At 45.4% G+C, this 23,323-nt stretch overlaps 1 protein-coding gene and 1 long non-coding RNA gene across 2 annotated transcripts in view; one reads left to right on the top strand and one right to left on the bottom strand.

Annotated features, from left to right (window-relative positions):
- Positions 1-6,070, bottom strand: part of RHOJ (ras homolog family member J) — a 59,970-nt gene extending 53,900 nt beyond the window's left edge. The window contains exon 1 of the mRNA XM_069018495.1: positions 4,153-6,070. Coding sequence (XP_068874596.1) covers positions 4,153-4,330 — 178 coding nt within the window. The 5' untranslated portion in view covers positions 4,331-6,070. The remainder of the gene's footprint in view (positions 1-4,152) is intronic.
- Positions 5,117-23,323, top strand: part of LOC138111936 (uncharacterized) — a 34,424-nt gene continuing 16,217 nt past the window's right edge. The window contains exons 1-2 of the long non-coding RNA XR_011151502.1: positions 5,117-5,200; positions 16,408-16,475. This is a non-coding gene — a long non-coding RNA (uncharacterized lncRNA). The remainder of the gene's footprint in view (positions 5,201-16,407; positions 16,476-23,323) is intronic.

Raw genomic sequence — 23,323 nt, forward strand, 5'->3', positions numbered from 1 at the left:
TTGTTACTGCTCCTTAAGCATGGAGAGGTTTTTTTACTTACAAGAAATGCACTAATGGAATGGAATGGAATGGAATGGAATGGAATAGAATAGAATAGAATAGAATAGAATAGAATAGAATAGAATAGAATAGAATAGAATAGAATAGAATAGAATAGAGTAGTTTCAATTGGATGGGGCTTACAGTGATCATCTTGACCATTTCAGGGCTGACCAAAAATTACAGCACATCATTAAGGGCATTATGCAAATGCCTATTAAACACTGAGAGCCTGGGGGCATCCATCACCTCTCCAGGAAGCCCGAATATAAATTTTAGGGCAAATAAATTTCATGCTAAAAATTGCTGTGTTTTCAGGCTTCATGAATATAAAATTGGATGCTCAGTGGCTGCCTAAGTAACAAATAAACATATTTTTCTTCTGTATTTCACAGAGCAAGCCAGCTAACTTTGGTACTATTAAACCAACTCTGCTAGTAGTTGAATTGCTGAATTTTTTTGTTGGTCCAACCTCAGCCCTAAATAAACATTTGTAACCTCACATAGCTAGGCACAATACAAGTCACCCTGGCTGAGAGACCTTTGCTCACGGAAAACCAGCATTTGATGTTCAAAAGACGGAATGGAACCAGTATGTTAAAGCATCTACTCACTATCCAAACAGTCCCCATTGTTACAGTTATTGCCAGCAATATCCTGTTTGTCACCGGGACAGCACTTTGGTTCTCCTGCCCTAGAAACAGCCATTTGCCTTGCGGCTAAACACTTCCAGTAAAGGACTTGGAAATTCACCAAAGCAAGGAAATGTACTTAGGGCTCTGGCCTCCAGCAAAACCTCTTCAAAATGCCTTGAGAAATAACCAGACTCATAAACTTCAGGCATCCAACGAAAGAAACCATTTTCACATCCAAGAAACAAATTTGCCCTCCCCATCTGTCTGGCATTGTGCTGATCCTGCTCTACACCCATCGCATCCCAACCCTGGCAACAGGCCCTGAAGAAATTCAGTTTTGTGGACTGTGGGTGAAATCTGTGGCAGAGTATTACTAGTGTGGAGCTAATAACTGGTCTGGACTTTTGTACAGTGCAGCTGCACACGTGGTGAGCCACCAAGAGCTTTTTGTGCCAGGCACCACCACATACAAGTTGTAAATGCTGTGTGAGTTACCTGCAGGCGTATCTGCTCCTTCCCTGGGTGACATTCAGCTACTGCCTTCGATTTTCTTAGAGGCAGGTTGGGCTGAACTTTTATAAAGTGGTTTCAAGCTCCTTCATGTGAAAGGCACTGAAATAAGCACTGTGCAGATCTAATTCTGCTGGAGCTCAGCTGTTTTCTTCCCCTGGACCACTCCTGTCGCTACATCCACCTGCTTCACCTGCTCCACGAGCAGCTGACCAGGGAAGGAAGGAAGGAGATGAGATGCAGCAGGGCAAGTGCACAGAGCTGGTGCTTCAGGGCCGTGAACAGTTAAAGCCTTGGCCACGGCACTGGTGCAGCTGGAGCTTTTCCCAAAGCTGGGCTGGAGAGCATCACTGTCTCCCCCGAGTTGCTGGAGTCGTGGCAGTGAGAAACTGCTCTGAGATCACCACTGGAATCCTCGGGTTTTAATGCTTCCCCTCCCCACCCCCTACATTTTCCATTAGAAAGAAGTAAATTGGTAAATGCCCCGGGACTCACAACCAGGCTGTGACCTGGTGAGGCAAGAGGAAGCCCTTGCTAACACACCACTGCTGGTAATAATGCCTGGGTGGAAAACCTTCCATGGAAAGTGAAGCTTTACAAAAATCTGCAGCAATTAATTGCTTTTGAGCATTTCCAGCACAGAAATGAACCATTGAATCTGATGTTTTCAGCTTGTTTTCAACTGTTGAAACAGTTGGTTTCAGCAGTGACAAGGGCAGGGGTAGACAAACCAGTTCCCTGGGGTAATTTCAAATGGCATTTTCCAGAGACTCCTACACCCTCCAGGATCTGCCCATGTATGCAGCTTTCCCATGTGCTGTGCTGCCTGTGCTGTTGTTGGAACCCTGCAATTTTGTAGTGAAATCAGCTTAATAAATGATAGGATCCTCAAAAAACTGAAATTCCATTTTTGATCAATGCTAGTTTTGACCACTGCCGCTGGACAGGGATTGTGTCAGAATAGAATGTTCATGTACAGAGCTATTTTCCCCCTTATCTTTATGACTTTTCTCATTGAAAGTACTTTTAGTTTATATTTATGTGCTATAGTAGTTAAGAAGACAGATAAAAATAGCTGGAGATATTTCAGAGGCTAAATCTTCAAACCCTGAAAATGAGGCTCAATTTAAAAGTGCCTGAATACTCCTTTTACCCCAAGGAAATCGGGATTATGCTCCTTCATCTTCCCATCCTTCTCTTAGCCCTCATATCCCCTCAGTAAATTTTGAGCCCACTGGCAGTTTCCACCACTCTGACAGAGGAAAGGGAATCAAAGCAAGTCCCTGGGAGTCGCCTTTAGCTGGATAGGGAGGAGAAGCTCAGAGTAGTGCCCCCACCAAGTGCCAGCCTGCCTGGCTGGCATCAGTGCCCTTGTGTGTGCACAGCCCCCGTGCACATGTGTGTGCCCCCAGGCTCACACCAAAACCACCAAGACTGATGCCCACGTTGGGCACCAGCTGTTGGATGGCTTTTTCCATAGGCAGAGGTATTTGTGGGGCAAGGAAGAGAGTGAGAGAAGGGCAGGGGGTGCTGGGACCAGCATTTTGTGAGGGATGAGCAGATCTGAAGTTATCATGGGAAAGTGGGTGCTGTTGCAATATCAGGCAGCCCTTAGGGATTTTGGCTCATGGCAGTACATGTTTCCAACAGGCAATATTCTGCCCTGTATCTTGTCTGGGGAAATGTTTTTTTCCAGAGTGATCACTCAATCTCTCTGGTGGGAAGGGAGGAGGAAAGCGAGAGCTGCTTGCATTAGAAGTGACGCTGCCCACTCTTGTGGAGGAAAAGGTCTTCACATTTCCATGGATCAGATTCTGCAATTACACAGCTTTCTTGTTTGGCCAGTTCATCTGCTAAACCTGACACGGAGCCAGAATGCAAACAGGGATTTTTCCCATTACAGAATACCAAATCTATGATAAGCTACGCCATGAAAATTCAGTTTTTAAGGAGGTGGGGAGAAAATGAGGGAAACTCCAACTGCTGCTGCAAGATAAGCAATGAGTTTTGCTGTGCTTCTAGAATCTGTGTGTCAGGGATCTCATAAAAAAACCCCATAAGCCAAAGGAGCACTGTGAGAAGAAAAACAGTAGAATTTGGTATAGTAAAATCTAAGCAGATGTTTGAACACCAGTTTTAGCCTATGAAACATCTGTGTGATAACTTTGGACACAGCTGGATAAAGTCAGTAATTGCTATAGAAAGAGGCCTGTGAATATTGTACTTAATCTGTAGGTCTGTTCTGCACAGCAATGCAGAATATCATTGATGATCGTGATTATGTTTGTACTTTTTTCCTATACTACAGATTCCCCTACTATAAAGTATTCAAATCAATCACCACTTCTGTGTTCCACTATCATCTAGTTGTAGTATTAAAATCTATTTATGGATGGAGTAACAAATGTCTCTGAAAGGAGAGTTACATACTGACAGTTTGGAAGGAGACTATGCTGGTTTTCTCAAAGATCACTCCTTAAATAGGATATAGTCTCAAAGATTATTCCTTAAACTGGATATAAATACTGTAATTTATGCATCATTTGCCACAAGGGACAAGATTGTGATAGCATATATTTTTATGTATACATATATATAGTCTCCCTAACTGCACACTGTGAAGCTCAGAACTTCAAAAACTAACCAAGAATACAAATTGATAGAGGCTGAATTATATTTGTTGTCCCAAAATACTGTAGATTTAACTGCACCCCTAATGCTTTTTATTTGCCAAAAACAAGACAAAAATCAGAAGCAAACAAATAAGTTCTCTGAATAAATCCTGCATTGCCCCAGTTTTATGAGCTGCCATCTAAGCTGCCTGGCAACCATCCAGGCCTGAATGACACTCCTGGACGAGAAGTAACCCATGCATCCCTTTTGAACTGTCCTCTCCTCAAGCTTCCTTCACCTCCCACCTGGCTGTCCTGCAGCTCTCGATTAATTTCTTTTAAAGCACTTCCTTACCTGCATAGTGGTCAAACACAGTGGGGACATACTCCTCTGGGAAGGCATCATTGGCGTAGCTCATCAGCAAACAGGTTTTCCCAACTGCACCATCCCCAACCACCACGCATTTTAGCATCTTCTTGGTGTTACTCCTGCTCCCGTCAGTGCAGTTGTCATTTTCCTCCTTGCAGTTCATTCTTGCTGCTGCTGCCGCTGCTCTTGCTGCTCCCAGGACTTCCAAGTGCACATGAAGGAAAAATGAAGTGCGATTGTATTGACTTTTCCTGAGTTTGGAGAAGGAGGGGGGTGGGGGGGAGCAGCAAATCTCAAACTCAGGAAATCATACTAATGTTTCCAGGCTGTCACAGCCGCTTCTAACAGTTACCAGATCAGTCAAGAGGATCATCGAGGTGAATAAATTAAACACACAGAGAGGAATATCGTAAAAAATAAAAAGTGATCTGTCCTTTTTCGTTTGTCCCAGTCAGGAAATCCTCATCCTGCCCGACCGTTCTCAGTCTTTATTGCGACTTCAAAAATATCAGCAGCCTGCGGCTTCGATCCGCGTCTCCCTTCCTTCAGCCTGGCCGCAGGAATCGGGGACTCCTGTTAAATCCACTCCATTTTCCATTTCATTTCTAACATGGAGGAGAGTCTGGAGGTTTTTAATGGAGATTTTCCCTTTCTTTCTCCAGCTTGCTGTGTGTCAGGAAATCATGGGTTTCCTGCTGAATTCCATATTAGGATCAGTGGGCTTGTGAAGGGCTGCAAACAATGGGAGCTCTGTGTGTATTTGTACTTTGGAGGAACTCTGCCAGGACATGGAGAAAGGAAAACACTAGAGGTCCCCCTGCAGAATGAAGTTTTTTAGGCTCTCCGCTCCATCCCGCGCTCCAGCTGCTCTCCGGGCTGCCGGCACCGGGACCGGCGAGGAGGATTTGGGAGAATACGGAGTACGGGAGTGTGGACACACACGGCCAGGCGGGGCACGGGGAGGCTGCGAGCTCTGCCCCTGTCCCAGCGATGTCTGCTGATCCCAGGCACGACCTCCTCTCATCTCAAATAGGTATTTTCTCCCATTTGGGAAAGGGAAAGGGGGAGGTGGAGAAGCACAGAGGAGGTATAGTGGCTAGATAATGTCAATTTTTATCTCTATAGCTCTTTAAAGTATTTGCTGTAAAGAATAAATAACTGATTTTTCAGTTCACACACTCAGAAAGTTTCTCTTGCATTTCCCCTCGTCCCCCCCTTTCCATCCTCCCCTCAAGAAAGACAGATTTCCCCATCCTAATGTAAATACGTAAACACAGATAGAATAAAGTGGAATTAAGAGTTAGAGAAATTTAAAAATTAAACAAACAACCCCCTGCACAGCAGTCTGTGAACAACTAGCTTTGAACTGCATGATTCCTGCCCCCTCCTCTGGTTTGTTCTGGTGCTTCACGCGCCTCCTAAGCCTTCTCCCCATTTAAATACACAACAATCTGCATGTACACGAAGGGCAAAACTTCCCGCTCCTTGCACAGGAAAGATTTTGCAATTTCCAGCAGAGACGAGCCAGACATTAACAGAAACCCCAGTGCAGCAGCCCAGCACATCCTGCTGGCTGCATTTCCCTTCCACGAGGCTCGAAGGCTTTGAGAGGGGGAAACACCCCCCTGCTGGCACTCCACTGGTGATAAACGCTTCCCCTGCCCTGCTCACACCTGGTGGGAGATAAATGCCCAAAAGTACACAAGCCTGGGGCAGTGCACACCTGGAAGTGCAAAGACCAACACAGCCTTAGAAAGGAAGTCTTTTAGCCCCAAAAAGACAAACACAGTCATAATAATGATACTCCAGTCCCAAAATGTGCGTCCTTTTCTTGTGGTGAAGGGGCATGGCAGACCCACCTGCAACCTCCCCTGGACACGCTAAGAGTCTGTCAGAGCTCTTCAATGATCTGTACTGGGTCAGCTCTGGACACCTTTCCCAGGAGGTGGTAGAATTATAGAATCCTGTAACAGTTTGGGTCAGAAGGGTCCTCAAATATCATCTAGGTCTAATCCCCCTGCCATGGGACACCTTCCACTAGCCCAGGTTGCTCCCAGCACCATCCAGCCTGGCCTTGAACGCTTCCAGGGATGGGAAATGGATAAAACACATGAGCAAGGGTGAACAAGGTTTATCTGTTTATCTGGAGAACTCCAGGGAGCTCCTCTCTTGTTTGCTGTCTCTAACCAGGAGTCTTAGTCATTCAGTAATTTGTGCCCCTTTATATTCACCTTATTCATCCCCCCCCCTGCCTGCTGATAACAGGGATCTTACCAGGCAATGTTAGGCCCAGCAGGACACCTGCTATCAGGGGCATCACTGAGGTGTTTCCCAGAGTTAGGAGCTCAGGTGCATCCTCTTAGCTTCAAACTGCAGCCCAAGGCTGAGCTTCATCCAAGAAAACTTGTGAGCTCTGGGCATCAGAACCCCCCATTCTCCAAGCATTAGCTCTGCTGATCATTTCCACCATCAGCAGCCTGGCTGGGTCATCCTGAGGTGCAGCACATGTTAAAGGGATTTATTCTTTAAGCTTATTTCTGGTTGTAATTGAGGTCAAACTCCAAGTCTGTGCTCTGTTTGGTGACTGTGCAGCTGAGTAGGTACCAGCACCCTGACACCCTCTGTGCCTTTGCTTACCAGCCTGGTGAACCTGTGGGGAAAGTTTGCCAGATGTGTAGGTGCATGCTGTTGCAAGGTAACTGCAGAGCCTGAGGAAGAAAAACATTCCACCAGTTCATGTTTCAGCTCCCCACTGCCTCTATCAGACAAAAGCAAAAGCTATCTTGCTTCCTATTTTACACAGGCATAATCTATCTGCAAGCTTTTTCAACATCAGACAAACTCCAGTTAAGGCAAGATTTAATGCTACTTGGGCCACATTTAGGCCTGCAATAAAATCCCTGTGGATCATTCCTCCCTGATCATAAAGCTGGGCAAGACTCAGAAGGACTGTGCCCACCTCCACTTTTTTGCAGGAGGTTAAATTATGAAATTTCATTGCTGTTTTTCTAGAGGGTTTAAGTGACTTTATTTGCTCTTCCCCTTTTTAAAAAGGATCTTCCAAAATGTAAAGGTTTTCTCATGCTATTAAGGGCTGAGCTGGAGGATCATAGAATCAGAGAATCCCAGAATCATTAAGGTTGGAAAAACTGTCCAAGATTGAGTCCAACCTTTGCTTCATTATCACATGTAGCACTGAGTGCTACATCCAATCACTTCTTGAACACTGCTATGGGTGTTCCACCACCTCCCTGGACAGCCCTTTCCAATGCTGCACTATCCTTTCAATGGAGAAATTCTTCCTGAATTTCTTAGGTCTTTGCAGACCCTCCCAATTCTGAGCTCTGATGCACGGGACACTTTGTGGGGAACCAGTTTTAGTTAAGATGCATCAGTAAGAGGCCTTACATCGCTCAGTGTGAATAAGGGAAGTGCAGCCATGAAGCTAGAGCCTAACTGATGGATGGCCTGGAATAAACCAACAGGAGGAGTTTATCTTGAAGGTGAAGAAGGCTGACATCTGACCTGCAAAACTCAAACTCAGTGCTACAAGTTTGCTTTACCTGTACAGGTGATATGTGCAGCTTTAGAGGAGTTATGATACAGTTATAAAATAAGAATTGTATTCAGACTAAAACCACATGTTTTTTTAATCTCATGACTTTAATTTAGTTTGGCACCATTTAGATCAGCTGGATCAAAACATTTTAAGAGCTGGTTTAGATTCAGCGAAGTTTGATCACATTGTTTTACACCACTTTACTCGGGGGACTGAGAGAGTATTAACCCCTCTGCTACTCTGGGGTTGTATCTTTTACTTGTCAAGTTGGCTCTGGCTTTTCTGTGTGAATTAACAGGCCAGACCTCTCATATGGCAAAGCTTGAGGCAATGCTGTTGCATTTTACAGAAGATCTGCTAACCTGCAAATGGCAAGTGGCAATTCTATAGGTTAAACAGACCCTTCTGCACTGCTGTACAAGTTCCAGCTCCTCTAAGAACACTTCTGAACAACAGAGCTGCCTTCAAGCCTCAGACTGGAAGTCACAGAGTTATTGGTAATCATTAGCAAAAGTCAGAAGGTCTAATGATTTAGTCTAGATCCAGGGCTTTTTTTTTGCTATTTCACCAATCAGGTTAGAATTGGTCAGATTTTTTCCTAAGATTTCAGTCATTACCATCTCACAAATCCACAAAAGTAAGAGCAGGCTGGTTACGAGCCACAGTTTGGAAAGACATTGGCTGAAGCAAAAAAAAAAAAAAAAAAAAAGGTAAAGCCAACAAGTCTGAACACTTGGAAATCTTGTTTAAGTGTGTGCACCCAGCCCAGTTTGTTTCCCACTAATTTTAAAAGCTTCTAGCCAAGGGCACCATGGCACAAACAGACTGGGCCAGGTGCTGTCACCTGAGCTGTCACCTGAAGATGTCACCTGAGGCACTTCCTAGCAAAGTTTCTCAAGCAAACTCTGCTCTAGATGAAGTGCCTCTGACCTTTTGTTAATTAATGAATTTACTGGCAGCTGATCTATTCCTAAGACTGCAAGTATCTCCAACTCCCACGTGCTGTGGGGATGCGTCAGCTTCATGTTCAGGTCAGACAGGGGGTGCCTGGCACTGCTTCCTTGGGGATTAGCAAGTTCAAGGCTGGTGCAAAAAAGTTAGGTGAGAAGATCTGCAGGACATAAAGTCCTTGCAGGACTTTTTAATTAGCCCTGCAATTAGCAGTATCTTGGCCAATTAACACTATTCTGTATTTCTCTGCAGGCTTACAGAAGGAAAAAAGGGATATGATGCTCTGTCATGCTCTCCTTGCTCTCTTACCATGGCCAGCCTGCCATTCCCACATTTTTCCAGTGCCTTCTGAAATGCAGTGGTCTAACTTTGTGCAATCTTATGAGTTTAAAGCTTGACAGTCAGAGCAATGCTCTGCATTAACTGTTTTCCTCACCAGACCTGACTGATTTTAAGGGGGTCTTACTCTTCCTTAGGTCTTGTTCTCCTAAATCCTCTCCTGGCCTAAACCAAGCAGATCTGTATCTACATTCTCACCCTTAAGAAGCTCCCCAGGGTGGGGGATTTTGAAGGTGACAACACTGCTGTGAAGCTTTTCTCCCCATGTCTTGCTGCTAGAAATAGACACATTCAGCCACTCTCCTTCCACCTACCAGTGTTGATGAGGAAATGAAGTTTCTGGCACTACTACTGAACTGTAAATTGATTTCAGGCAAATTTTCTCACATTTTTCTTATCCTTTGTCTAATCTGTTTAGATTTTGAGTTTTTTAGAGCAGGGATTTTGTTGGTATTGGACTGAACATAGCAGAACTATATTAGGCTTAACTATCACTGTGCTGCTCAAAACCAAGTTGCCCTGGCGATCAAATTCAGGACCTTGCCTGGACTATGTTGTTGTAAGAGCCAGCCTTTTGCAGAAAAAATATTTGGGACTTTAAGACATCCCCACAGTCACCACATCTCTCACCTCTAGTCTTAGATATTGGGGTGGCTCCTGTTTGTTCTAGGGTTGCCTGGATGGCCCTCTGCATTGTGCTAAGACTTAATTAAATGAGGGGATTTTATCCTTATTCCCTCCATCCTCTCTTCCCCTTTCTTTCTGTCAACCCCATTCATCAGCCTCCCACACCAGTGAAGTGCTCATTGAGACCTCAAGTGAATTTGATATATTGAAAAGCAGAAGCAGCAAATTCAGGAGAAAAAATATGATAGTTTAACAGTGACCACAGAAGTGCTCTGGTCTGTGTGAACCCTTTTTAGGGGCATCTTGCTGATGGGCAGGTGGTGAGAGTCAGCTTTGAGGCTTGTTGAGAGAGATCAAGCCTCTCTCCAGCCATCACACCCCACCAGGCAGCTGCTACCAGCACCACCACCAGCAGTGGGGGGTTCCCTGCTCCAAGCTGCTGCCATGGATGTAGTTGGTACCACTGGATTTCCCTTTGGAAAGATGAGCTAATAAAACAAGTGACTTCTGGGAGAGGAGGTCAAGCAAAGGAAGTTTCATGTGCTGTCCCTCAGAGAACCCTCTTGCTTCCCAGAGGGGGCTGCTGTAAAATGAGAACTGCACATGTTGTATTTGCGTGTTTGTGAATGGGGAGGGCAGTTTTCAATGAGATGGTGCTCCCTGTTACCTTACAGTTAATTCTGCATTGCTGACTGCAGACAGTGCTCTGTGTGTGTTACCCACCCCCACAGCTGGTGGTACTTATCCAGAGTCTGCATTTCCAGCTGTTTTCTGTTCATAGGTATTTGCATTTGGACTTTGAGGATGAGTTTTCCTTGTAGGTGTGAAAGTTCCCTCTGGATAGTGGAATACCTGCACCCTGTTTGCATCAGAGTTCTCTCATTTCCTTCCAGAAAATCACTGGCTGTCACCTCTGCCTTCTCTCCTTTCTGGTTTTGTTCTTGCATGGCTGTCTCCTCCTCTTCTCCTTCTCTTCTCCTTCTCTTCTCCTTCTCTCTTCCCCTCTCCCTTTCCCTCTGACTGACAAAAGCTGTTTACCTCTCCCTATCACAGTGGGGAGAAGTGGACTTAGGTAAGCATTCAGCCTGGGATTAGCATAGCAGAAAAAAACATCACTTCAGACAATTTCTTTCTCCCTACCTACGGTGTTTTCCATAGAGATTTTTTTCCTAAATTACATTTATTTTTTGTTGAGCAGTACAGCAGGAGGTTAAACAAAGAGAAACCTCATCTATGCCTCTTCTGCATCTCAAAATGGCATTTGCCTCTGCAGATGGTGGACTGCTGGGAATGTAAAAGGGCTGCAATCAGGAAATCAAGCAGCACTGAGGGCACCAACATTGTGATCAATTAGCACCGTGTGTGCATGTACTCAGTGAAGTCATCACAGGAACAAATCTATTTTGTTCACCTCTGAGTAATGCTTGGGACATAATCTGCAATTTCTTTAAAAGCAGAGAAACTTCCCCAAGTTAGATGGGTCCAAGTGTAATGTTTCCAGTGGGGGGAAGAGGTTCGTGTCTAAACACATGCTAGTTGGAATCTGTAGGTTTTCAGCTTCCCCCTTTCCAGCCCAAATTGCCAAGCTGGCTTTATCGTTGAAATGAACACACATCTGATTCATAAAACATTCATGCAGAGTTTTCACTCTCTTGGAAAGAAGGGAGCAGGCTGCTTCCAGGAAGGGAATGTGCTTTTTTGCTTCATGTGATCTTTCTGCCTCTGCTCAAAAATAAGCAGAAGGCTCCTACTGCCTCCACATTCCAGGAGCAGGCAGACGGGAGAAGGACTAAGGTGGCAAGCAAAGGGATGTCACAGTTTTTATGCTGTGTCTCCTTGCTGAGCCTATTCTCAGCAGAGCCCTGTGCCAGAGCACTGCAGTGAGACCTGGGAGCACCACTTCCAAACCTGCTGCTCAGACTGGCACAAGTGGAGTGAATCATCCAAGTAAAGCCCTTATCTCATGTGTAAAATAGGAATGAGGAATGCTTCCTTTTTTCTGTCTATTTATACTGCTGATCTTCAGGGCAAGGACCAGCTCCTGCCTTGTTTGAGTGGTATGGGCCCATGACACGGCTAAACCAATTTACTCGCTGATTGTCACCCAGAAAGTGCTTGGTCTAACCTGAAAATGAGCTTTTTAAAGGAGAAAATGCATAGGAAACTCTTCTGCTCTTTTTTTCCCCATTTGCATTGGTTTTCTGCAAGCTGACCTCTCCCAGCTTGCAATATGGACAGCTTGACTTTCCACAAGTGATGAGAATTATGGGAGAAGTGCTGGCAGCAGTGGGCTACTTGGCTCCTTTTGTAGGAATTGGAGGTTTTACTTGCGCTGCCAAATCACCCTTTTGCTTTAAAGGTGTCTGGGTACGGTGGTAAAACAAGTGAGGAATGTGAGCACCCTACCTAGGCTGCTGAAATGTCCAAAAATCACATGAGGCTCAAGGTTAAGGCCTTAGGTCAAAGTACCTACAAGTAGCTGAGCATACAGTGGAAGGGGGAGGGAGGGGTGGAAAAAACCAGAAGCAGCACTTCTGCTGCAGGTAATGCAGCTGTCAGTGTACCTGTGCTGATGTGTGGTTTGAGTGTGGCAGGAGCTGCAGTCACAGCCCTGCAGACACAGCATGGGGGGTGCTCATGGTGCCCTCAGGCTGATTTAGAAACTCTTCACCCATCTGTGCCTCCTCTTTCTCGTCACTGTCTGGCTCATTCTTTCTCTGAGAGGGTGCTGCCATCTCTCAGGAGGAAGCTCTGCTTATTTAGCAGTGGCCTTTTGTGAAATTCAGGTATAATGTATCCTGGGGGATCTGTGGCTGCTGAATCCTGCCGTGTGGTGCTGTGCTCTGCACTGGGCTGCAATCAGCTGAGGCAGCCCCATGAAGCTTTCAAGGGTCAGGGCTCCCTTTCCCTGCTCCCCATTCTCCCACAGTGGGACATTTATGTAAAATGAGCCTGGCTGAACATTAGCCACCATCTCAGAGCTCTCTGGGTTTGCTCCCAGGGCCTGCCACTGAATGGCAGGAATCCCTGTGGGTTATTTTCCTTAGTTTAGAAGCACTGGAGACCACCCTGTCTTTATGGCAGTGTATTTTGCACTAGTGATACATCCAGAGATTTAGTGGGCAAAACTGACTCCTAAGATTTTCCAATTTTGATTGACAAAACAAACATGATGTAGACAACAACTACAGTGAATAATGTGTGGATCCATTCCCAGTGAACTATTGTTGACTGAACTTAACTCCAATATAATTTTTCTACTGTCTTTGGGAGATACTCGGTAATAGATACAGGTTGCTGTTGTTACAGCAAATGTTTAGGAAGTGGTCAGGAAGATTCATTTTCTTTCTCGTCTCTCTGATTTGCACCCTGCAGGTATCAGACCTGATTATTTGGGTTGCTTTGGGATGAATTCTACATTTTCTGATATGCAGAGAGCACATATTTTTTCCTCCATGCCTGTGGTGGTGGATTTTGGGCAGAGGCCTCTGTGCCCTCTCTCAGGAGGGGATCAGTACAGCATGGAGATGAACAGACATCTCAAAACAAGTGGGTTTATTTCACAAATGAAGCAAAATATTAGAGAAACTGACTTGAAGACAACAAGCAGCTGATGACCATCTGTAATTTACACTTCAGACTTCTTTGATGGATTTTGCTCATCACTGGTAGGAGCAGAACAGCCCCCAATTTTCCTGCAGGAGATCTGGAGACACAGCCTGGTCTCAGTAGGCATCATCCAGTAGAACATTTTCTTGAAAAAGCTTTTCCCAAAGCCCACTGTGCTCATCTAAGCCTTGTGACCATGTGTTGACCTGGCTTTTACCAGGGGTCCCAGCTGTGAAGCCTTCCTTTTGCCACAGAATGTTGTCTTTTTCCACCTGGGCACCCAAGCAGCCCGAGAGTACAGACCTGTTGAAATCCCATTGTAGTCACACCCTCCAGAGCAATTCCTCTTTATCACCTGGGTCACAGAGCTTGTGATAATGGTGAAGAACAGCCAGGCTCCCACACTCAGTCCTGAGCCCACCAGCCTTCATCATCATCATCACCTGAGCCAGGAAACCCACATGGCAGGTGCTGTTCAGCTGCACAAGAGCAAAGAAAGCAGTTGGCTCCAAGAGCATTTCAGTCCTTCCTGTCCTCTCTGCAGGTCTCTCAGCCATGTCTAAGCCCTATCTGAGGAGGGAAAGGGCTGGAATCCTGGAAGATGCTGTGACTTTCCCTCTGTCATGGGTGACAGCTCTATCTTTTGTTTGCAAATGAACAGCAGGAATAAGAGGCTTCATTTCAGCCTGTCACTGCTACACTGTTTGAAATCCTCCAGTGGTCTTTAGTCCTTCCTGTAGCTCATCCTCAGAGCTTCATCCACTTTCAAAATGCTTATTGAGACCAATTTTCCTGTGTTAGTTAACGGTTAAACATTATAAATAATAATCCCCAGTTAAAGCCATTCATTAAATATCTGAATAATGGCATGGTGCTTACACACATGTGTCCTCTTTTAGATGTCTTGAGTACTGTTAATTTTTTTTTTACCAGGTTGGAAGTATGGCTTAGATTGATACCATTGCAATACCTCTTTCAATTTCACAAAGATAATTTTGGGCTACATTTTGATTTTTGGTAAAAAACAAAAAAAGAAAAAAAAAGAGAAATAGAGAAATACATGGAATAATACAAATAAACTTACTTTATAGATTTTCCCAGAAAAGGAGCTGTCAAGCTCTTCAGAAATCTGTCCTCATGAGATTTCCCAACTTTTTTGACCAGGTTCTGTTAACAGTCCTTTTCCAAATTTGCACTGAGGTAAGGAGGACTGGAAAACAGTCCACTGGGAAATCATACGAGAGTGGGTTCATGTGAGTTCATGTGACAGCTCTTTCTGCGACTTGTCATGCTGTGAATAGCAGAGCAACAGCCTTTCAGCACCCAGCTATGTCACTGCCTGCCTTGCTTTTGATGGAACTGGGGTGAGTGTGTGCTTGTGGAAACGAGGGAGAACTTAACTACTGCTTTTTATTTCTGTAAAAGGTCTGGTTTGCGTTCTCATTCAATGTTTGTATAATATCCTGACTTAATTGCCCTCCTGTCACCGTGGCCCCTGCTCCAATGGCTCTGTGCTGGCACGCTGGGTTTGCACCCAGCAGTGCTTTGAAGATGGCAGTGGGAACACGCTCCTGTCCCACCCAGCATTGTGCAGAGGGACAGGGACACTCAGCAGCTCCAGCCTCTTGCAGGCCAAAGGTGCAAGTGACAGTAGGGGAACCAGAAGGGGAAGTGTTGTCCAGCTGACGTGTGAGGTTCTGGGGTTGCCAGAAATAGCAGCCCATGCCCTTGCCCATGACCACTGGTTATCTCCTGCTAAGATAAACCCCTTTGAGTCATGTGCTGTGCCTAAAGCCTTCGAGTCATGTGCTGTGCCTCAAGCAGGTTGCTCTGAGTGCAAACTGGGGGCTAGAGTAGCTGTTTATGGGATTTTCCTGCCATGGAACCTGCCACTCAACAGCACTTGGGAAGGACTGAGTGTAAGGTGCTAAAACTGAAAGATACAGACCTGTTGGAGCGAGGCCAGGGGAGGCCATGAAGATGATCAGAGGTATGGAGCAGTTCTGCTGTGAGGAAAGGCTGAGAGTTGGGGCTGTTCAGCCTGGAGAAAAGATGGCTCCGAGTGACCATATTGTGACCTTTCAGTACCAAAACGGCCTCCAGGAGAGCTGGAGAGGAACTGTTTATATGGGCAGAGCTTAACAGGACAACGGGGAATGGCTTGAAAATGACAGAGGGCAGGTTCAGATTAGATGTTAGGAAGGAATTCTTAACTGTGAGGGTGGCGAGGCCCTGGCACAGGTTGCCCAGAGAAGCTGTGGATTCCCCATCCCTGGAAGTGTCCAAGGCCAGGTTGGATGTGGCTTTGACCAGCCTGGTCTAGTGGAAGGTGCGATGGCAGGGAAGTTGGAGTTAGATGGTTTTTGAGGTCCCTTCCAGCCCAAACCATTCTGTGACTCTGTGATATCTGTGAAAACTGTCCTCCAGGTGCCACTCAAGCAGGGCAGATAGCTCTTGGGGCTCAGGTCAGGTCTCCTCTGCTTCCCTCTGTTACAGCAGAGATGTTTGCCTGGAAATGTCCTTCAGGAAAGTACACTCCCTCTCCCTACCCAGCTGTATCAAAGACTGTGAAGACATCAGCAATGAACACCTGATGACACAGAGGCCTTTCCTTAGTTCAGCTCTTTCATCCTCCTCGTGCCTCTCCCTGTTGAGACCATCCCTGTTGACTGGGTTTGAATTTGTGCTTGAACTTGTTGGATCACACAATTCCTACCAGCTGCTGCCATTCTGTCCCAAGAGGCAAAATCCAAGTCTGGACACTTCCTGTGACTAAATTTCTTTGGTTGGCAAGTGCCTTGGTTCCCAGCCAACACAAGTCAGTTTGGGAACCAACAAGCTGGCAAATTTTGGGTTTTCAGAAGAGTGGGCTCAAAATGGGCTTGCAATTCAAAAGGATATGACAATATAGCTATGAGATCTTCTCAGGTGCACGACCAGAGAGTAGAAACCACATTTACATCTGAGCAGGATGGATCTGATGGGGCAAGGAATTGCCCATAACCACAAGGTTACTTCTCACAACAGGCAGCTGCTCACAGCTTCTGTTTCCCACTGTGGATACACACAGCTTTGCTGTAAAGATGCAGGGGGAGAACTTGAGCTTTCAAACCCTAACAAGCTATTTACTTCTCCTTCTCTCTCTCTTCCCACAGCTGACCTCCGTGTCCAGCCGTGAAGGCATTTTCTGGTTTACGAGTAGCGGTGAGCAGAGTGCCAGCAGGTGAAATCCCAGCCTCTCCTGCCTCCCTGTAATTAGCAGCCCCAAATATGGAGCAGTGTCTGACCCCGTGACATCTTTTCCTAAGGCTTTTATTAATTTGACACTGGTTTTCATAGCAACTCACCGGGGAGCTGTAACAAACACTCAGCTGTACCTGACAGAAAATGGGGGGTTTATCTGCTCAAGAGGTTATTCTGAGCATCAGAGGCCAACTGCGGTTTGGATCCTGGGGAACTGCTCCAACTGTTTGATGGAAAAAACATGGAGCACTAAAGTGGGAACATTGCAGTTTAAAAGCAGGGTTTGTGTCACCTTGAGCTACTGAGCTCTGTTATTGTGGTCTATCAAAACTCCCACTCTCTGTAGAGCAGGTAGGTAGGGGACTTTTAACACCCTTAACGTCACTGTTCCTGAGGGGACACCTCCCTGTCACCTCCAAACTAATTTAAAATGAAGTTTTTGGTGTTTCATTCGTTAGCTGATGGAGAATTTTTTCATTTTTCTGAAGTGGGCTTTTCTGTTGTTTCTACAAAAACCCTGTTCTCAGTGCTCTTGTGATCCCTTTGCTCCTGCTGTGCCCATTTCTGGTGGGAGCACACTGTTGCACAGTAATTCTTGGACACCTCAAATTGTCTGGTTTTGTTTGGCCAGACACTGTGATGATGGCCACGGTATGTGCAAGTTTTGAGTATTTTTTTTTTCCAGTGGACTCTAACTTTTGGCTTCATGTGGTGTTTTGTCTCAGGGTCCTTTATCCTAATGAAATTTGATGGCAGTGTTCACCCAGTGTATGCTCTACCAGATACTTCCTTTCATCCTTTCCTTGACAAACTTGGAGTGCTCTGTGGGAAGATACTTCTTCATTCATATGGAGTATCTTGTCTTTACCCCAAATTCCAGTCATGATCTAGTTGCTACAATCAAGGACTCTGTCCTCCCCATATTGATACATCATTCTTCAGTAATTTACAGTCTGTTCTGTCTTTTCTTCTGTTTTTGTCCAGCTTTCGAACATCCCCTTCAGGTATTGAGCACAAAGGCATCATTCAGTGCTCTCTGGTGGCTCAGGACATGGTTCAATGGAACAGGGTGCTGCTGGGTTCACAGCTGGACTCTGTGATCTCAGAGGTCTTTCCAACCTTAACGATTCTGTGATTATAGAACATTAACCAATTTGTTTCTTGTATCCCTTGCAAGGCTCATTTCTCCCAACACGAAGGTGGCTTTAAAGGTATCCATGGCATTTTCACCTGTTCTTAGCCTATACCTTCATTCTTCTGCCTAAGAGTTTCTCCTCCAGCATAAATGAAAATCTCTAATTCTTTTAGTGTTAGGCATTGGTCTGGGATGTTTCTCCTATGAGTCTTTTGTAATACCTGGATTGTTTCTGAAAAGATTTGAATGCACTGGACAGTTGAGTGACTGACCAGTCAGCTGTCAGTATAGAATCAGAGAACCATAGAATATGCTGAGTTGGAAGAGACCCATAAGGATTATTGAGTCCAACTCCTGGCCCTGCACAGATCACCCCAAGAATCACATCCTGTGCCTGAGTGCATTGCAAAAACGCTTCTTAACTCTGTCAGGCTTGGTGCTGTGACCACTTCCCTGGGGAGCCTGTTCAGAGCCCAACAACCCTCTGGGAGAAAAACTTTTTCCTAAACCTCCCCCTACTCAGATTCATGCCATTTCCTCTGTGTTTAAGCAGCACTGTAGTTGTTAATGCTGCATTCGCCCTCTGCAGATTTAATGAGGTAGCCCCAAACTTGTGCATCCTAAATTTTATTGTTGTTAAACAAATAAATCTGACATTTAAATTCCCTTGAAAACTCGTTCTTTTCTGTCTGAGATCTCAGCAAAGCTTCCATAAAATGGCCTGTGATTGAGACAGGAGTTCTTTCCTCTCTTACCCTGTATGAGGGCAGCATATGTGATGATGTGTGCCTGTTAACTGCAGGTGGAGTGTTCAGCTCACTAACACCTGCTGCTAATTCTGCTGAGTAGGTAAATAGGCCCATGCTGTTGTTCTTCCTTAGCTGCTTCCATCTGCAGTGAGGTGAAATTTGAGGGACTGCACCTTGCATTCCTTTGCAAAGCAAAATCATTCCTAGGTGTAGGCAGTTTTGGGAAGAAGGAAAGGACAAAGAACATCCAGACATCACAAAGCAGCAATCTGTGTCCAAGGCATACCCCAATGCAGTTTCACAGCTGCCAGCAGAGAGGGGTAGCCAGCCATGCAGACAACAGCTGCATTGCCAAGGAACAAAATTACAGAGCCAGATGTTCCTCTTGGAAGTACATTACACTGAACTTGGTAGATGAGTGCAGTAGCTGCCAAGTGCTTCTCTTATTTGGTCATAGGTAATGATCCCTCTATCAGGGAATGTGGAGGAAAAAGACCACACCGAATATCCTCATTAAAATGCTGTAGTTTAAACATTAACTTCTCTTGGACCAGAAACATTTGGGAGCTCCATGGCAACCTTCACATCTTGTTTGAAGGATAATACTGTTTACTATCAGGCATGAAGTGAGAAACTTACAGCTACTGAAGCCAAATGCTTTCAAGGTATTTGCTACTGAAAGGTGACTAAGAGACAATTTTTATAGCAACCACAGTTGTTTGTGGGCGCTGTTGTAGTTCTCAGCTCAGACTGCAAGTGAGAAGGAGAGCTTCTGGTTCTGTCTCTAAAGCAAATATCAGGAGGTCGGGTTTCTGAGGACGTGTTTGTGCTGCAGCCACGTTCTCAGTGCAGACCCAGGCTAGGTTTAAAGAAGCCAGCTGGGTGTGAGTAGGGTCTGGCCAGAGCAGTGCTGAGCACCTTCACCAGCTGTGTCTGCCTTCACAGGAAAATTGTGAAGCCTGCATTTCTGTCTAGAGCTAACACGGCGAGGGTCCATGGTGCTCTGCAAGGCAGCATTTAGGCACACAGGCTCAGATTCATGCCAGCCAGCTGAACAAAAGTGGCTGACTTGGGGCTTTTGGCTGCCAACCAGAAGAAGGATCGATGACTTTAGGGAGATTGACCTCCCCCCCCAGACCCCAGGCACCCCTGTAAACACTTATCTAATGAGAATTTAGATGACTGAATCTTTGGAAGTAGGTAATACTGGCATCTCTGAGATGACTGGAGAGATAATTCATATCTTGCATCTCTTCAGTCATCTTTCTTAAACTCTCTGAATTTGATCATTCTCTCCTAGGACTCACAAGTTGCAAACCCAGTTCTTTTTTTAAGTACCTTCCCAAAGAAATACACAATAGTCCAAGTCCCTCTGGCAAATAAATCTGTCAGTAAGGAACTCACCCCTAAAAATTACTTTGGCCCAACATTTCCTGTACATAATATTAAACTTAGTCCTGCATCATCAACAAATTTAAGATCCGATATCTCAGGGATTGCAACAGAGTCCAGAAAAGCTACAGACCATAAATGAAATCTGCAGATCATACTGAAGGATTTTTTTTTGCCTCTAATCACATCGAATTCATGGCCCCCACCACTCATCTGCAGCTGGGAAGGGAAGGAAAAGGTCAGGTTAAACGCTGAGGGTTTGGAGGGAGAGCACACCGTGCAGCTTGCGTTTTCTCCACGGGATTTAAGGACAATAAGTTTCTCTCCCCACCTAGTGGTCACTGCAGATCCATTTTCTGCTCTTCCCGTGCCAGCAGAGGGGGGAGATGGTTGCTCCCTTTGCTGAAGGTTATCTAGCTCAGATGAAAGTACAGACGAGGATCCCTGCAGGATTCCTTTTTCCCCCAATACGGCAAGGGTAAGAAACTGAACTGATGGTAGGAAATGACTGTGAACCAATGACTGGGCTGTGGCCGCTGATTTTCCCTTCCTCTGTAATCCTCCTTCCGTGGGTTTTGTGGTGAGTGAGAGCAAGTTTGAAATGTGACAGGCACAGAAACATCTTCATTGCTCAACAGCGTGTTTGGTCTGGCTGTGGTTAATTCTTTCTGCAAATAGCATGGCATCGGGTGAGGGGAGAGGAATGTGAAATTAAAATGAATATGGATGTTAAGCAAAGCCGATGGTGACTTGCCTAAATCTGAATAAGGGAGTCAGGAGAGTAAGCAGTGAAAGCAAAGTTTGAATTCTTCCCATTCCAATGCCCTAAGGTGTTACCAGTAACATGAGAAAAATACATGTGAGGCAAAAACATGGTCATAGTACTAACACAAGACATTCCACTACCTGTCCTGAGACGACTCATCAGACATATCCTGTGGGACTGCTAACTGGGGAGTGGTCCTTTTGGGGAAAGCAGGGGATTTTTTGCTACCCTTCTGTTGGAGCAGGTCATGAGACACAGCACAGAGTCGAGCCCCAGTGGTACTTTGTTCTGACTCTGGGTTACCCAGGGGTGTCTCCCTGCCTCAGACCCAGATGATCTCCTGCTGTGTTTCCCAGAACTTCGCTGCAATTTTGTTAATCTGTAGCTGTGAAATGAGGGTAATGATATTTTTCTTCCTGTGAATAAATCTTTGAAAATCAAAGGTGAAAAGTGTAAGTAAAGAATGCAGCTATCTCAAAAGTGCTGACAGAGGCTTATCATTTCCAAGGCAGCTCGAGTGCCCTTTCCTCCAGCTAGACAGATCCCAGGGAGACCCTGCCCTGTCCCACACGTGGAAGCAGGGCCAAGGCAGGGGTCCCAGCTCACGCTGATGTTGTTTCCCCCAACAGACAAACTTCCCAGAGAAGTCTTGTAGAAAATCCCTGGAACTTAAGGCTGCACTGAGCTCCTTGTCCCTTACCCTGAACGCAGATCCAGGCGAGCTGTGGGGACACTGAGTAGAGGAGGGATATTCAGAGGTTGCTTGCTCACGGTGCAACTCCACCATCTCACCCTGGGATACCCAGTTCAGTGACTGCTGATGAGCTTTCCCCTCCTGCACACTAATAAAGTCTTTCAACTGAGATTTGAACTGCTCTAAGCTCTAGCAAATTGGGACAAGCTTCCCTGGAGAGGAGACAGACATCTCCCCTCAGGCTTCCCACTGATTGCCTCAGGTGTCAGACTGACTTTGTCTTTAATAAATACCTAAACCAGGAAGAGACTCTGAAAGCCATGGGCACCATGGGAAGGGACCAAATTATCCTGTGGCTCAGGTGAGGAAGAGAAAAAAGGTCTGGCAGAAGGTTTTCACATGTGACACCACATCTCTGAAAGGCATGGTAGGATCAGTTTGGGATGGAAGAATTGCAAGTCAAATTCCTTCTCATCTAAAACCTAGTTATTATTTTCTCCACTTGACTCTACAGAGACCCTCATGCTGTGCCTTACAGTGGTATAATAAAGCAGATGGAGAGAAATGTGCATCCTCCCTCCAGCTCTCTTATCAATACCTCTGCTCAACAGTAAATAACAGGGAAACGGAGCTCACTTGTCAATGTTCCCAGCTGCCGCTGCTTTCCTTAAACATACAGCCAGATATTTATTGCCAACTGCTCTGAGATATATAACAGCATGGGACAGGCCTGTGGACACATTTTCTTGCTTAAATAAGGTATTACTCACAGCCAATGTTAGATATCTTGGGGGTTTTTTTTTTGTTTTTATTCTCAGTAGATGTTTCCCTTGCAGAGGGTGCCAGAGAAGCTGTCAAGGCAGTGAACGGTAGACAAAGTGACTAATTTCTAATTAGGCTACATTGACAGCTAACCCTAATTTACACTTTGAACACTTAAAAGTTGTATTTGTAGGGGTATGTGGCGGATGATGCATCAATGGTCTGGCACAGCTGTATAAGCACGGTGGGGGAGTGCATCCTCTTCCCCACCAGTGTCCTGTCTCTCGGCCCTGCCTGGTCACACCTGGTTCTGGTTTGTCTGTGGGCATGTCCTGCCCTCCTTGGTGGGTAGGACCCTCTTAACTGAGGCCACCTGCACGTTTCTGAAGCTTTACTTTGCATCATTAACATGATGAATGGAAATACTGAGTGCAATTGAGCAGGATGGACCACTTCAGGAGTCCAGGGGTAATGTGTGCTCTCAGTTTGAGGACAGATTGTAGGGACACCTTTTTGCAGGCTCCTGGAAACCACACTTCCCTTGTTTCTCATCACTGAAATTAAGACATCCAACATCTACCACCTCCTGCTTTCCCACTCATCCTGTCAAAGAGGGAAATGAGTTTGGGTTGGGTACAACGTGTTCTTGACATTCACTCTAGCTTTTTAAAATCACTTTATAGTTCTCCTGGTGTTTATGAACAGATTGTTTAATAATTTGTGCTATTGTCTTTCCAGACTGATGGTTTTATGGTTCCCCAGACCCTCATTTTCCACTTTTAAAAGTGAGAGGTACTCTGTTTACTCTCCTGGTGTGCAACACAAGTCATTTTATGCAAAGAAACAGCAAACTGATATTGCATTGTAGCAACTATTCTGAGTCATCCCAAGGATTAAACAGGAACAACAGCAGTGGTAAGACCTGAATGTTCAGAGAGATAACAAAGCAGCAGCAAAAGGCTGTGCCAGCAGCAGCATCCCACCTTTGCAGAGGGTGGGTGGAAGCAGTGGTGGCTCGGTCAGGCCTGGCTGCAGGGAGAAAAACATCTTGCACATGCTGGAGCATCACCAGAATCCAAACATTTGGGTATTTGGCTGCTGGTATTTTAGTATTTTGGCAGAGGGGCATTACTTGTACTGCTTTCCATCTCCCTGTGTGGAAAAGCCAAACCTGCCTTTTCTGGAATGCACTGATGGACTGAAAGAACTGACAGGCCACAGTCAGACATGTAGCTTCTATCATATCCACATTAATCCCTGGCATTTAAAAAAAAATGAAAGAACCCTGTAGTTTAATAAAAACTGAATTAAATTCCCAAACAGTTTATTT

Source organism: Aphelocoma coerulescens, chromosome 5, assembly GCF_041296385.1.
Source record: "Aphelocoma coerulescens isolate FSJ_1873_10779 chromosome 5, UR_Acoe_1.0, whole genome shotgun sequence".
NCBI lineage: Eukaryota > Metazoa > Chordata > Aves > Passeriformes > Corvidae > Aphelocoma > Aphelocoma coerulescens.